We start from the raw sequence: 15,646 nt of genomic DNA on the forward strand, positions 1-15,646 counted from the left end.
AATCTTGTGGTTGCTCTAGAGGCTAAAGTTAACATCCGATTGACATTAAATTTATACACAGTGTTTAAGGTCATAAGATGATGAAGCCTATTGGTTTCAGCGATTTCTGATAATTACTGCCAGAGTTGTGGCCCTTGATCACTCTGAAAAATCTTGTGGATGCTCTAGAAGCGAAAGTTAATATTCGATTGACTTTCAATTTATACACAGTGTTTAAGGTCATGAGACGAAGAAGCCTATTGATTTTCAGCGATTTCCGATAATTACTGCCAGAGTTATGGCCCTTGATCACTTCAAAAAATCTTGTGGATGCTCTTGAGGCTCAAGTTAATATCCGATTGAGTTTAAATTTATACACAGTGTTTGGGGTCATGAGACGAAGATTCCTATTGATTTTCAACGATTTCCGAGAATTACTGCCAAAGTTATGGCCCTTAAGTTATCATCCGATTGACTTCAGATTGATACACAGAGTTTAAGATCTTGAGACGAACAAGTATATTGATTTTCAATGAATTTTTATGACTTGAACAGTTAAATCTATGATATTAAAAGCTTTGCATACAAAACGTTAGCATGGGGCAGAACTTTATAAAAACCAAACAAATTCTAATAGTTTTCTGATAATTACTTCGTGAGTTGTTGCTCTTAATCAGATTTTAGTGTATTATAAATGTTTCATTACCGAAAAAAGTAAAAATATGCGACAACCCTTGTTGACTGCCCGGACAATTTAGTTGCTGTGGGCGTATATTTCGTTGCCTTGCAACCTATCTTGTAAATTTTGTGTGGTGCAGTCCCTCTGCACTTACTATTAGATCACAAGATCTGTCTAGAGTCAGGTGGCATGGTTTCGATCCCAAGTATCTAGGTAACAGGAGTAGTGTTGCCTGTTCAACCTTGTGGTGTTTTCGTTTCACTACTGAAGAATCCAATGCAAATAATCAAAATAAAATTGTACCATATGTTAATCCCGTAATAACCTAGTTTGGATTGAGTGGATGTTAAACTCCATTTCTCATTTTTTATGTATTTGTTCAAATGTGGCATATTTTGTGTTCTAGGATACAGATGATAAAAAGAAGCAAGAAAGTGTACCAGCTGATCTGTGGGCTGTAAAGAAACTAAATGAAAACAAGGATTTCTGGTTCATCCAACTACCAGACAGATATAAGGATAATATATCTGGTGTTGCAAGTACCAGCCCTGTTAAAGGTCCTTCTGAAAGAGAAGAACAGGTACAAACTATAGTCTGTTTCATAATTATATAACATGTATAGTATATTTCCACTACCTTTATTAGACGTTTTAAAAAATATAAAGTGGATAAATTAGTAAGTAAATTTTCATTGTCATTTAGTAATTGCATGTTTGAAATTATCTATACACAATCCTGAAGTTTTTGTCATCTTCTAATACTAATATAAACTCTTTTTGATGTAAATGATGATCTGATAATAAGCAAGTTAAGAAAGCACTTCATACTAAACATCATCACTATACTCTATTCCAGGTTCCCAAAGTACACCGTAAAGAGCAGGTTGCTACCATATTTAATCTCCTTTAATTTCATTTAAAACTATCATATCTGCCTGCCTATTGTTGTTGTTATAATTTGGATTGAAATTTTGGTTAAGTAGAGGTTACAGCTTGTTATAATATTTCATATTAATTCAGCATGACTTACACAGAATTATATATGTATATGCCCACATTTGAATATGGTCGTAAATTGCCGTCCACCCAGGGTTTTAAAATTAAAATTTTGCCAGTTGTTCATTTTTTGACATACTTAGTTTACATCTGGATTTTTTGCCAAAGAACGTTTCAGTTTTTAGCAGGAGTACACCTGGGTTTTACATAATGTTGAATAGTAGGTTTTATTTACATAATTCTGCATATGGCAACATTTGCTTCTATCTTTGCACAAATTCTGCATTCATCAATTTTTCGTTGGATAACATATAATAACACAGGTCTGTTACAACAAAATCATATTGGGGTGGGGTGGGGGCGTCTGCTAGCGTAGATAGCAAAATGGCTTGCCCTGGGGACGGCCATGTTTAAACTAAGTAGCAATTATTTCACAATCATAGGGAGCTGGAGGAGGCGGTTCTTATGGGCCTGTAACAAGTAAATAAATGTTTTGATGCAGTCATCTTTTATGAATTTTTAAAATTACATCATTATTCTGAAACCAATTTTGAAATATATAAAATTCCGACATTTCCACCTGTATGTTTATTGTAAAGCTGTGACATAGCCTATGCTACTATATTTTTTGTTATGACAAAACTCTCCTAATTTGTTACCCATTGTCCCTTGTTATGATTGTTAGAAGCATGAATTTTCGTACATTGCACTTGATAGAAAGTTGGCAAAAATTGATTATGATCTTGCCAATGGGTTGTATTTATAATTTGTTGATACAAAATATAAGTATGGAATTATATATGCTAATGAGTATGTACCTGTTTCTTTAATAATTTGTAAAATACAAAATTATTCTATACATGCTACAGTGGACTCTGTCACATCCGATCTCTAATCACTCCGGATTGCTGTGACATCCGACATGATTTTCATGTCCCGATTTATTTCCTTATTACTTCAGCCAAAAAATCGCTGGTGAATCCGAATTCTGTATGTTCCGGATTCCGACATCAATCAGCCGTCCCGTCACATAATTTCCATTAAATCGACACCGTATAATCCGTACTTCAAACGGTGGGTGTGAAGCATCCAGTTATCAGTGAGATTAAAACTCAATGGGTGTGAAGCCAGAAAAGATTAACAAGCAATCACCAATCAATTATCGGTGAGATTAAAACTCGCAAGCGCCGGTCTGTGTTGATTACTTTGATACCGGTAATGTTATAAATTCTTTGTTGATTATTTTACAATTTATAATCTCTTGTAAGAATGCGCTTGGTATTTGATTTTAGTTACTCATGTCAAATACCGCGACATTATATAAAAATTGCCACGATTGAAGAATCATTATACATTATTGTATTCAAAATGTCTGAACATCCTGCAAAGCGTGCCTGAACAGATAAGACATTAGATGTAAAGCGGCAACTTATAGCAGATTTCGAGAAAGTTCCACGACCTGCGCAGAAGGATTTAGCCGTTAAGTATTCAATTGGCCGAGCTACAGTGTCAGACATATTAAAGCGTAAAGATGAATTTAAACAGAAGTTTGCCGATAATTTAACCTGCAGTAAGAAACGATTTTACATCAACTCAAAATTTGAAGACGTCAACACAATGACACGTGAGTGGTTTGTACACGCCAGAAGTAAAAACATTCCAATATCAGGTCCAATAATTAAGAGTAAAGCGTTGTTTTTTGCGAATGAAATGAATTGTGGTGATTTTAAAGCATTGGATGGCTGGCTTTCTTCGTGGAAAGAACGTTTTAACATCAAAGGATGTTTTAAGGGAGTGGACAAGATCAACCTGCCAGTCAATTGGTCGGCTAATCGCAAAGCTTGGATGACAGGTGCCATTTACTCTGATTGGCTTGAAAAACTCAATCGTCAAATGAGGCCTCAACGACGTAACATTCTTTTGTTTATGGACAATGCACCGTCCCATATCTGTGACATGTACAGCAAAGTAAATATTCAATTTTTGCCACCAAATACTACATCAATATTACAACCACTAGATCAGGGTATAATTGAAGCTTCAATATAAAAATACTTCCGGTTTTCGAAGTTACAGTATTTCTTGTTTTGGAGAAAGCTCGGTATTCCGAAACGCTGTGTGATCCGAATTATTGTAAAGATCCCGTACCATGTCGGATGTGACAGAGTCCACTGTATTTCTATATTTTACTTTGATACACTACCAGCAATTTTGTAAGAGGCATACTTGTGGTTTATATGATTTTTTCAATTAAATTTATTTGAATTATTGATGATTTGTATGTTGTGGGATTTGTTCTTTAATATTGATCTTTAGTTTAAACGTGTATAGAGTTTTAGTAATTGCATGCAAGTCCATAGGGTATCCCAATTTAAAAATGTGTTAAATGAAATTCTGTCATGTCTATTATGTAGATAATACATAATTAATTATTGAACCATTCTTCGTTAAAGATACATTATGTAATATTTAAATAAAGAGCTGGCCATTCTTGTTATAATAGTTCAAAAATAGATAATGCAAAAAAAATATATTGATGATTTCTTTATAATTACTTTATTTTGATCAAAGTTATCACTGTTTGAAGTTTTGACAAGATGTTGCATAGGGTTTTTATTATCATAACCACGGTTATTCGAGATTTAGCCTATATTTGCCATTTTTAGATTAAATCATTAAATGGCAACCGTATTTCAATCAATTTAAATGACCTAGAGAGTTGATTATAGGCTTGTCATGTGAATAAATGTTTAAATAATAGTTTATGTACTATTTGAAGCCAAAATATAAAGACCTGCAATAGGCAGATTTAGCTCTAACAGAATGCATCCTGAAGAGAGTATATAAGGTTTTATTGATCGGCCGTATTGTGTGTAAGTCAGGTTAAGTGCACTTTGCTCTTATCTGTCTATTTTTTTATCACACCTGCCAACCCTGTTACTGTCACACATGTATGTAGTTCCAATCAACTGATTGAAATATTGACAAAATAACTTACTGGTTCTATAAAATACATTAAATAAAAGTTGATTTCTGGATAATCCCATAATAACTAAATGTAAGGGGAGAGTGGCAAACGGGTAAACTTTGACTTAGTCTTATAGATTATTTTATTGGCATGGTATTATATGTCTTTATTTAAAAGATCATTTGTGTCCCTCTATCTAATAACTCAAATAAAACATCCTGATACTGTGTGAAGTGAAATGTCATTTATTATTACACATATAAACATTATACTATTTTTCATATGACATTAATGTGTTTTTACTCTATAGTATCTTTTGTTGATAGATTCAATAGGTTGAACTATTAAATTTGGACATAAATATGATGTTTATGAACTTATACATTACTGAACAAAATATCAAACCTTGTTTTTAAAATATTATTATTGAGGAAAATGGAATATATAATCTGTTTTGTAACATATCTGGAAGAATTGATAAGGATCACTAAATCTGCTATGTTATTTTTTGCTTCTTTGCCGTAACCAGTTAAAACAATTTTGATTCAGATATTTCCATTCCAAAAACTCCTTACAATTCTCACCCAAACAAAAGATGCTGGTTAAATATTTAATTATGTGTTAATATTTTTGTAAAATGTTTTGTTTTTTCAGATGATTATAAATTTATCATCATTAATCATAAAACTGGAAGGAGGAATTGGGAAGAGAACTGTCCCCCTTCTCATAGTGGAATCATATTTCCAAGGAGAAGTGAAAAATTGGAGTTCACAGGTACAGATGTATTCTATTTGTTTGACAAAATTTAAGAAAATGGACTACTATTTTTGGCTAAGGTTGAGGACCAAATCTTTATTTTATTCTACCATTTGAAGTTTATTAGTTGGGGTTTTGCCAGCATATTAAATGTATAGTACAGATGTATCCAATTAAATTTGTGTTTTCTAGAATTTTATGCTCAATAAACTTCGAGATATTTTACTGAATTCTTATCCTTTGGTAATTTAAACTGAAAATTAAATTTTCTGTAATTGTATTAAGTTAAAAGTTTGAGATATTTGATTGAAATTTAGTATGTTGTTTTACATAATTAAAGACCAATTCAGTAAGAATGCTGTTTACAGAGTTTATTTCAACTATATGCATTTGAACTATATATTCACAGAAATGTATTCACAGTATCAACTCCCTATATATGCATGTATCGTCAAATTTGTTGGGGCTTATAGGGGACATGTATTGTCAAATTTGTTTGGGTTTGTAGAGGACATGTATTAGTTCAACTGTGCTCTAAGAATGCTTGTTTTATATACACTTACAGTTACAAGTAGAATCATCTCTAGGTGTAGAAGTAGCATATTATAATGAGTTATTAGCTGTATGGGAACCATTATTAGAACCTGTTGTTAAAGATGGTAAAGTAAATCGTTGGGAACTAGGTCTAGCTGTAAGTTTTAATATTAAACATCACCATAGTACTTTTATTTAAAAACATTTTGGTCCAAAATTTATTCACATGGGTTATCTTTGTGTGTTCTAGACACGTAAAGTTGATGAAGTAATAACAATTCTGTCTTTTTTTGTACAGGCCAGCCCAGTTTTTTAATACTTGTGTTTGCTAGATTTACGTAACAGTCTTTACTTGAAAATATTACATATTTTAGACTTCTGAAATATTTGTGAGCAACGTGCCTTTAATCATGTCATAATTAATTGTTTGGCTACAATGTCTAGTACCATATCAAACTATGATGAGGAATATTGTTCAAAGCTGAATAATGCTTTCTACAATTAATTATACAAGCATGCATCCTTGCAGAAATTTTTTACTTATAAAACTATTGAATTGTACTTGTCAGGTGTTGGCCAGTAATGAAGAAGTAACTGCAATGAATGATTCTTTTAGTGAAGATGGTGAGAGTGCTGTAGATGTTAAACCCCCACCTCCACCCAGAATGACTATAAATATCAAATCTACTGATATATTAAATATTACTATGACTAAAACATGTTTAGAAGTCTTGGGTAATCTAGGAAAGGTATGTCAACATTCAAACAAGATGACAAGTCATCACCATCCCGCGCCCTTGAACTTGTTTGGAAGGCATAAGGAAAAACAACTTCTTGGAATATCAATGAGTCAGAAGATTCATACTCTGATCATAGTAGCTCGGTAAGGCAGGGCCGCTACTCCCTGTAAGGTTTGCACAACAACCTTTGCCTACCTCAATCAGCTGCTGTATGTTAAACATTAAGCTTATTTTTTTTCCATGGAAACGCAAAAATTATTAAATCCGACAAATTTCTAATTAGCAAAAGGCACAACTACTGTAAGAGGATGTTGTGTGTTCAAAGTTTCAAAAAGATATTTTGAACGATTTAAGAGAAATGCTCGGGAAATAAAATTGTGCATAAAAACTAAGTCAAATTTGTTTCCAGGGAAACACAAAAATGATTAAATCCCAGAAATTCCAAATTAGCAAAAGGCACAACTAATATAATAGGTTAATGTTTGTAGAAAGTTTCATGAAGATTTCTTGAATGGTTTATGAGATATCCTCTGTAAACAAATTTGAATGCCAAAAACTAAGTCAAATTTGTTTCCATGGAAACACAAAAAAAATATAAATCCCAGAAATTCCTAAATAGCAAAAGGCACAACTACTGTAATAGGTTGATGTCTGTACAAAGTTTCAGAAAGATATCTTAAACGGTTTATGAGATGTGCTCCGGAAACAAATTGGTACACCAAAAACTAAGTCAAATTTGTTTCCATGGAAACACAAAAAATATAAATCCCAGAAATTCCTAAATGGCAAAGGTCACAACTACTGTAATAGGTTGATGTGTGTACAAAGTTTCAGAAAGATATCTTTATGAGATATGCTTTATGGTTCGGCGCGGGATAATAATGTAAAAAGAAATTGGAAAATCATAGTATTCAAAATACGAATTTGAGATTTCTAAAATTAGTGCTAATCTTTTCTGAAACTCAATATATATATTGTAACATATTTTCTTTCTTGTAGGCATTTAATGATGCTTACAATTTGGTAGATCAAGCAGTATCTAAAGATGAAGTATTAAGTCCATATATATTTAAAAACCAGACAGGGTTAGATCTACTGTTAAAACTTGATACAAGCTTCCAGGTATATATATAAATAACTTTTAATTAGTAATTGTTTGCACTTAATATCTACATATATAACATATTACTAAAGGTGCAGAAAAATACTTGGTGTGGTGTGTACTGTACTTTGGTATACTGTAAATTGTAGAGAAATGTTTTACATCAGCTGTAAATAGTCCAAATCTGGCTTTTCCTAACTGAAGATAAAGCATAAATTTAACATCAAAGCTTAATAATCCAAAATAAAATTTCTATTTAAAAACAATTGAATGTTAATTCTTTTACTATTGGTGTTAATAGTATTCTTATTTAAATATTGATTTAATGAATGTAACAGGTGTTTATTGTTCAGTGGGAAAGCTTTGGTTAGACTTGTGTTTAAATATTAGGCTTTAAAATTAGTGATTAAGGCTGTGAATATTTTGATTGAGAGATTTATTAATTTTATGTATTATATTGTACAGATTAATCTTTTTATTTTTATAGAGTCCTGAAAATAGTGAGAATGGTCGAGTTAAACTAGCTAGTGATCAACAACTACCAACGTATGAAAAACCTGGTTCGGTTATGTCTATGTCACCTAAAAAATCTGTTATTAAATCTACACAACAAGGTGTTGAGAAGAAAATCATATTCCAGGTAAAACAGTAACACCAATGTGTTTGAATCTGATTAAGCAGAGTCTACTGGACATTGCAGTCTCTCATGTTCTCACAACCGCTAGCCAGATAAGCACATCAAAAGTGCTATTTACATTACTGGCACAGGCATTTTTGTCCTGTGCGCGTACTATGATTGTTTTTCAGGTAATCCTGTAGTTGTCTGGTAAGATTGGGTGTCTCTACTTTCCATATATACAAAATAAGTACCCTATACTTTCGTTGGAATGTATCTTTGAATGTGTATTCATAAACTATGTATTTGAATAGATGTTATTATATTTAAATGTGTATTGAACAGGTTGAACAGTTTGGAGCAACAAGGGAAGTAATTATCAAAAGAGCGGAGAAACGATTATTCCAGATCAATCAGAAATCACATCTAGGTGATATGTGGTCAGTTGTAGCATGTACAGATGTTAATGTAGGACAGAAGATCGTATCTCTCAGATCAATTATACAGGTGGGTGCAACAGTTCAACATCAGTTTGTCATACAGCCTAATTATATTGGTTTATTTCATCCATTTATTGCTATCTGTTCAACACAAAACAAACGAGCAAAATCCCTATTTCCTAGAATATCTTGCCTTCACAAATTTTATCCATTAAAACTATGCCAACAGTTATTTGTGGAATGCTCAAATTAGAGCATGCAAAATTTGAAATAAATTATCAATCCATCGTTGTAAAATTCATTTAACACTTCATACAAATATTGCAGTGGTTTTCAAGAAGTTTTAACAAATACTCACTCAAAATACCTTACTGTAAGTAGATAGTTCAAAATGAACTACATATATTTTTTGGTGAGAATAAATCAAATTTGTAGATTTCATGAAACAAGGGTATAAAAAGGTAAATGTAATTATGTGTTTATTTTATAGATGGTAAATAATTTAGATATACCTGTCGAGATATTATATAAAGGTGATACTAAGTTAGAGACATGTGGTATAGCACATCCTGGTGAAACATTCAGTGTACCACTTAAAGCTGTTTATAGTTTATCTGGTGAAATATATTTTAAACCACTAGGCGGAGAGTAAGTATAATTCTCAAATATATGTGACCACTTACACAATATGAATATTTTCTCATATGACTTTGTGGATGCCACTCATGAATTATCTTTTAAGAAATATTTTTGGTTGCTTATTTAGGATCAGAATTGTCAAATAAATGTATCCCTAAAAGTGAAGTCTTGGTATTTTCTACTATTGAAATAGTTTATACAATGCTGTATCCAAAGTACAAATTATTTCGCCTTGAAATTATAAGATGATATGATGTCATAAGGGTAACTGATAAGTGTTATAGCCACACTTCAGACTCAGATAACATACAACTGTAGCTAAATAAAGTCAGAAGGTCATTGGATCAAAGACAGCTACATCGAAGCTTGTGTGTTAATTTGTTATGTATGGACAAAGCGATTTGTACTATGGATTGAGCATAGTTAAACTATTTAATGGTAGATAAATCGATAAACCTATAGATGAACAATTACTAAAATATTTGTGCAACATTTTGAAAATTATTCTGTTGACGTTTTCAAACAAGAATGCTCTTTATTGCTTTAGCCAATGACTAAATGTCACTGATGGAATATTATAACTAAAATGTAAAGAACCTACAAGAACTATTTCCGGCTTGGTTCCCCCCTGTCAGTGCTGCAGGGCGGAGGGCTTGGCAAGGGACAATATACAGGCGTTTAGATGGGATGAAAAACCAAGGTTCGATCTTCTTTAATCTTGGGTTGGCACACTACTTTATGATTTATTCTGTCAGAAATGAGAACATTAGCCTATGCTGGTCATATCTCTAGTAATTAGTAATGTCAGAAGAGATTGAGGGAGGGAGAGTGTTGGGATGAGGTTGTTGATGAATAACGTGGGAGAGGAGCATGATACATAATTGTATTTGAATTTATTATACATATTTTCTAGGTATATGGAGTCTGAAATGGGTTTTAAATGGAAGGATAGTGAAACATGTAATATTAAACAAATATGTTGTAAAAATTCACCAGGACAACCATCATTATATTTTAATGTAAGTGTGTTCTTCTTTCTTAATAGTATAATTAGAATAGGGTTTATATGTTCAAACTTAGTTTGTTTTTATTTTTGATTAACTAAACACTGGTGGAAAATCACCAATTTTCTAACATCCATGATAAGGCAGTAATAATTGATTCTCACTTTTATAATTAAATCACCAAATACAACATAAATAGCATCATTGAATTTCTTGATGAAAAAAAACTACCTGGTTAATTATGTGATTATTTTATAGGCAAACTTTCATGTTTATATAGATATATATTAAGAAAATTGTATTAATAATCTTATCCGAATATATAAGAGAGCCACGGTGGCTAAGTGAGTAAGACGCTGGCTTGCTAGCCTAAAGTTCACAGGTTTGCTCCTGGTGTTGGTGTCGAGAATGTTGATCAGGATTTTCCGGCGTGGTTTCCCCTTGTCAGTTGTGGAGGGCCTGACAAGGACTGTTGTAGTTTTTTAGATTGGACGAAAAAATGAGGTTCCACGTACACATTGGCGTGCACGTAAAAGATCCCTTGGCAGCTGGACATCGATATAAGCGTCGGCCGCAGCACCGCTCTCTGAGCAAAATTTCCCTCAGAGCAGAACAGTAGGACGTTAAACCCCATTTCATTTCCGAATATATAAAAAAAAATAGAGTTAATATTCATGACAATATTTTGTTACAGGTGAGTCCAACAATAGAAGATATATATTTTGAAGCAGGAAATGAGAAGACAGCTAAATACTATATACTAAATCTACACCCTACTGTAATACTACATAATCTATTGCCTATATCTATCAAATATTTACTAGAGGTAAGTCATACCGCATAATCTTTTACTAATATTTACATCAAGTAAAGTTATACTACATGTAAATACAAGACAGCTGCTTCATGAAAATTAGACAGAATAGACAGTGGCAAAAGATACCAGCAATACCGCACATGCCATAACATACCCCACAAATTTAGAATGCAATCTAAAATGTATCTACAGTTTAGTACTTAGTTCTGTATAAATATATGTTAAATACACAGCATTATATTTCTGGAAAATGCGATGTCTTCATTATATACACTAGCGATTTAAAGATGTCAATAAGGATATTTCACGAGTTGTTAAGATATTTTAGTTAATAATTATTGTCTAACAAGTAAGAGTATCAAATATTTTTTTCAGGGAACTTCTGAACAACAAGCATTGGACAATGGACAGAACATACCATTGTTTAATGCTTCTGTTAATGAGAGTACTCTAGAATTAACTGTAAGTTTATTGTTATTATATATAAACAGATTGGTGTTATTCACTATCCAGTCCCTACCTTCTCCTTCACAGAACAAATTCAAACATTATTGATTTAAAGCACTTACTGTTGTTATCTCTCTACAAATCCAACCCAGTAGATTTCTTTAAAACTCTTGCTAATATCAATGCGATGTTTTGATGTAATAATATATCTGTGGTTTTCTATCAATAATATTTTTATATATTTAGCCATTTTTGTATATTTTATAATCGGCAGTAACCTTTAGGGTATTGTTCTACATCCAGTAATATTGAGGGTGTCTAATTTATATCCAGTAATATTGAGGGTGTCTAATTTATATCCAGTAATATTGAGGGTGTCTAATTTATATCCAGTAATATTGAGGGTGTCTAATTTATATCCAGTAATATTGAGGGTGTCTTGATTTATATCCAAAAATTCTGAGGATGTCTAAATTATATCTAGAAATATAACTATTTTAGGACATATAAAAAAATAATCTGGTTCTCAGATAACCCCGTGACACTTAAAAAGAGCTGCATGACCTGTTTCTATTTCAAAAAATAAATAAGAGTCTCATTAATTAATGCACATGCACTCAATATTTTACCCCAGTTACAGGAATTAACTCGATAAACAAATTTGAATGAATCCATAGGCTCATTTATCAAGTACGCAACCCTGAAAAATGTTAATGACAATCATAAATGATACTGGGTAATCATGTATTCCTGTAAACAACATGATGAGATACTTGTAGTGCCAGGAAATTGGATGCTTATGAGAAGTCATTTAGCCCAAAGTCATTATTGATAAAATAAAAACACAAAAGGATTGTCTGAGAACTAGAATAATATTTTTGTATGGCCTTGGTCGTCCATATGTCCATTATTCTTTGTGAACACTACACATTTCTTAAAGGAATGTCCATTTATTCACAGGGAAGATCACTGTAAAAATTCTGGTTTTTCCTTACACAAATCACAGATTTAAAATTCATGGACTGTTGACCCAATTCAGTGGATATTTTTTTTAACACTCGGTGGGATTGTTCATTGGGGCTTAAGGAAGAACCATATCAATATTTTACAACTTATATTTCTAACAAGTCAGTTCATGGAGGAAAAAAAGAACAGTGTCAAATTAAGAACTTTTTATACGGCCACATTTTCATGTGGACGTACATTGTCGTCTGGATTATTGGATTGTAAATACCTGGATTATGGCCCCTGATTGTACGAAAAATCACGTTTTTTAACTTGTGGAACCTCTAGAGGTCACAATTTTTATCCGATTTAAAAAACATTTAAATATATCACCGCTACATCCTAATGATGGTAGAGTTCGAATTTCGTGAAAATCAAACCAAAACTGCCCAACGAAATGGCTGCTACTTGTACACAAATAGTGTAAAAGTATGTAATACCAAAGTTGTGGATCCAACTTGATGAAACTTAAAATGTATGATTTCATCCAAAAGATCTTGGTTCAATTCGATATTCGGGCATATCGGACTGTAACTTCCTGAATTATGGCCCTTGAAATCTATCCATCTCTTACAAAATGTGGGCATATCTTGCCTGCAACCGCTGTTTTTTTTTATACACCCACATTTTCATGTGGACGTATTATCCCGTCGCCCCTGTTTGTCCGTCCATCCGGACGTCCGTCAATAATTTGTTTGTGGACACTCTACAGGTCACAATTTTTATCTGATTTTGACGAAACTTGAAATATAGGTCTATCTCCCAAAGATCTCGGTTCCTTTCGATATTCGCATGTATCGGACCATAACTTTATGGATTATTGCCCCTGATTTTACGAAAAATCACGTTTTTAGTTTGTGGACACTTTAGAGGTAACAATTTTGATCCGATTTTGATGAAACTTGAAATGCATGGTTATAACCCAAATATTCGCGCATATCGGATGGTAACTTCCTGAATTGTGACCCCTGATTGTACAAAAAAATCGTGTTTTTAGCTTGTGGTCCTTCTAGAGGTCACAATTTTTATCCGATTAAAAAAACGTTTTAGTATATCACCGTTACACCCTAAGGATGGTTGATTTCAAATTTTTGAACAACCAGACCAAAACTGCCGGACAAAATGGCCTCCTCTTGTATGCAAATCCTGAAATAGTGTAAAGTATGGTATATCAAGGTTGTGGATCCTCTAGAGGTCACAATTTTCATCCGATTTTAATGAGACTTGGAATGCATGTTTATATCCCAAAGATCTTGGTTCCTTTCAATATTCGCGCATATTGGATCGTAACTTCCTCAATTATGGCCCTTGGTTGTACAAAAAAATCGCGTTTTGAGCTTGTAGTCCCTATAGAGGTCACAATTTTTATCTGATTTAAAAAAAAAAAACGTGTGAATATATCACAGTTATACACTAGTGATGGTTTAAAAACCATTTAGATATATCACGATTCCACCATAATGAAGGTTGAATTGGAATTTCGGGAAAATCGAAATGAAATTGCTCGACAAAATGGCCGCTCTTTGTACTAAAATTGTGTATAAGTATGTAATACAAAGGTTATGGACCCTCTAGAGGTCACAATTTTTATCCGATTTTGATGAAACTTAAAACATCTTTATATTCCAAAAATCTCATTCCCTTTTGATATTTGCGCATTTCAGACCATAACTTTCTGGATTATGGCCCTGATTGTACATAAAATCATTTTTGTTTTTAGCTTGTTCTCTATCCATCTCTTGCAAAATGTGGACGTATCCTGCCTGCCTGGTCTAATTCTATTTATATATTCAGTTAAATTTTGATGTTTTCTACATTTGAATAAGCCATGGTTAAACTGTAGAATATCACCATGATCAAGTGTTGAATCCTTAAGCTCAGATATGTGATAGGGTTCATAGTGGGATTGTTAAAAAGTCAATTGGAATTTTTTTTGACACTTAGTTTAAGCTAGCAAGGACAAGTTTGCTTCTGGTGGGCATATTAGAGGGACTGACAGACCCCATTATGTTTACGAGATAAACCTGCAAATGAGGTTAAACTTTTCATCCTAGTGTAAACATTTATCATATCATCAATAATAACTCTTAATTCATCAACCCAAGTAACTCACATTTTAACCATTCTCCATAACAACTGCAGGCCTTGGAGATAGTGGTATGTTTTTAACATCATGTCATGTATTTATTATGTATTATTGTTATCATTATTTTTATATTTACTAATATACCTAACCTTAGATGTTATTTCAAATTTGTATACTCTTGAGTAGTAGTTCATGCATCTGTCAAAATTTCGATAACTAGACTAAAAATGTTTAATATCACAAGTTATGTTTATTTTGTTGAAGTTGTCTGTCGTGAGCATGGGTTAATCCATGCTAAAATGTACTCAAATTGATTATTTAGTTAAGAAAACAGAATCAAAATATCAGTGGTAGGTATCTCCAAGCTTTCATTCAGACATTAAAAACAGGCCTGTCGGAAAATATTACCCAACATTTATATATGGCACTTGCCTGATTATATTGTCTGCAAAGGATATCAGATGTTGTGAAATTTTTAGTTCAACATAACTTTGTAAATAACGAATAGAATGAACCATTTTTAGACTGAGATTGCTTTTAGAGCTTCAACTTTTGACAAATGATGATCTGCATTCTAAGTAGATTAATTCTTCCTCTTGAGTTTGCACACAATCTGTTATATTTTTGGGTTAATTTTTATTTATGCAGATTTTATCACATGGAATTATTTATCTGATTATTGTGTGTGTATTGGGGTGCATATTTCTGTTATAGACAGATTATTTTAGAAATTAAAATTTATCTTCCACTCAAGAGTATACACATTTTATTCTGCATGTTGCATGTTAATGTTAAGTATACTGTTATGAGTTATGACATGCTTAATACTTTTATTTCAG

The 15,646-nt window shown here is 32.4% G+C and overlaps 1 protein-coding gene across 2 annotated transcripts in view; it reads left to right on the forward strand.

Moving 5' to 3' along the window:
* Nucleotides 1–15,646, forward strand: part of LOC126815237 (intermembrane lipid transfer protein VPS13A) — a 103,998-nt gene that overhangs the window by 52,820 nt on the left and 35,532 nt on the right. Inside the window, exons 43-55 of one of the 2 annotated variants that reach the window (XM_056099384.1) lie at nucleotides 1,065–1,238; nucleotides 1,514–1,540; nucleotides 5,276–5,395; nucleotides 5,943–6,068; nucleotides 6,481–6,660; nucleotides 7,651–7,773; nucleotides 8,241–8,393; nucleotides 8,715–8,876; nucleotides 9,300–9,457; nucleotides 10,362–10,467; nucleotides 11,147–11,278; nucleotides 11,645–11,731; nucleotides 14,864–14,878. In XM_056099384.1, the coding sequence (XP_055955359.1) occupies nucleotides 1,065–1,238; nucleotides 1,514–1,540; nucleotides 5,276–5,395; nucleotides 5,943–6,068; nucleotides 6,481–6,660; nucleotides 7,651–7,773; nucleotides 8,241–8,393; nucleotides 8,715–8,876; nucleotides 9,300–9,457; nucleotides 10,362–10,467; nucleotides 11,147–11,278; nucleotides 11,645–11,731; nucleotides 14,864–14,878 (1,563 nt within the window). The remainder of the gene's footprint in view (nucleotides 1–1,064; nucleotides 1,239–1,513; nucleotides 1,541–5,275; nucleotides 5,396–5,942; nucleotides 6,069–6,480; nucleotides 6,661–7,650; nucleotides 7,774–8,240; nucleotides 8,394–8,714; nucleotides 8,877–9,299; nucleotides 9,458–10,361; nucleotides 10,468–11,146; nucleotides 11,279–11,644; nucleotides 11,732–14,863; nucleotides 14,879–15,646) is intronic. The other variant, XM_056099385.1, reaches the window with a different exon arrangement.

The sequence above is a fragment of the Patella vulgata genome, chromosome 3 (assembly GCF_932274485.2).
Source record: "Patella vulgata chromosome 3, xgPatVulg1.2, whole genome shotgun sequence".
Classification (NCBI taxonomy): Eukaryota; Metazoa; Mollusca; class Gastropoda; family Patellidae; genus Patella; species Patella vulgata.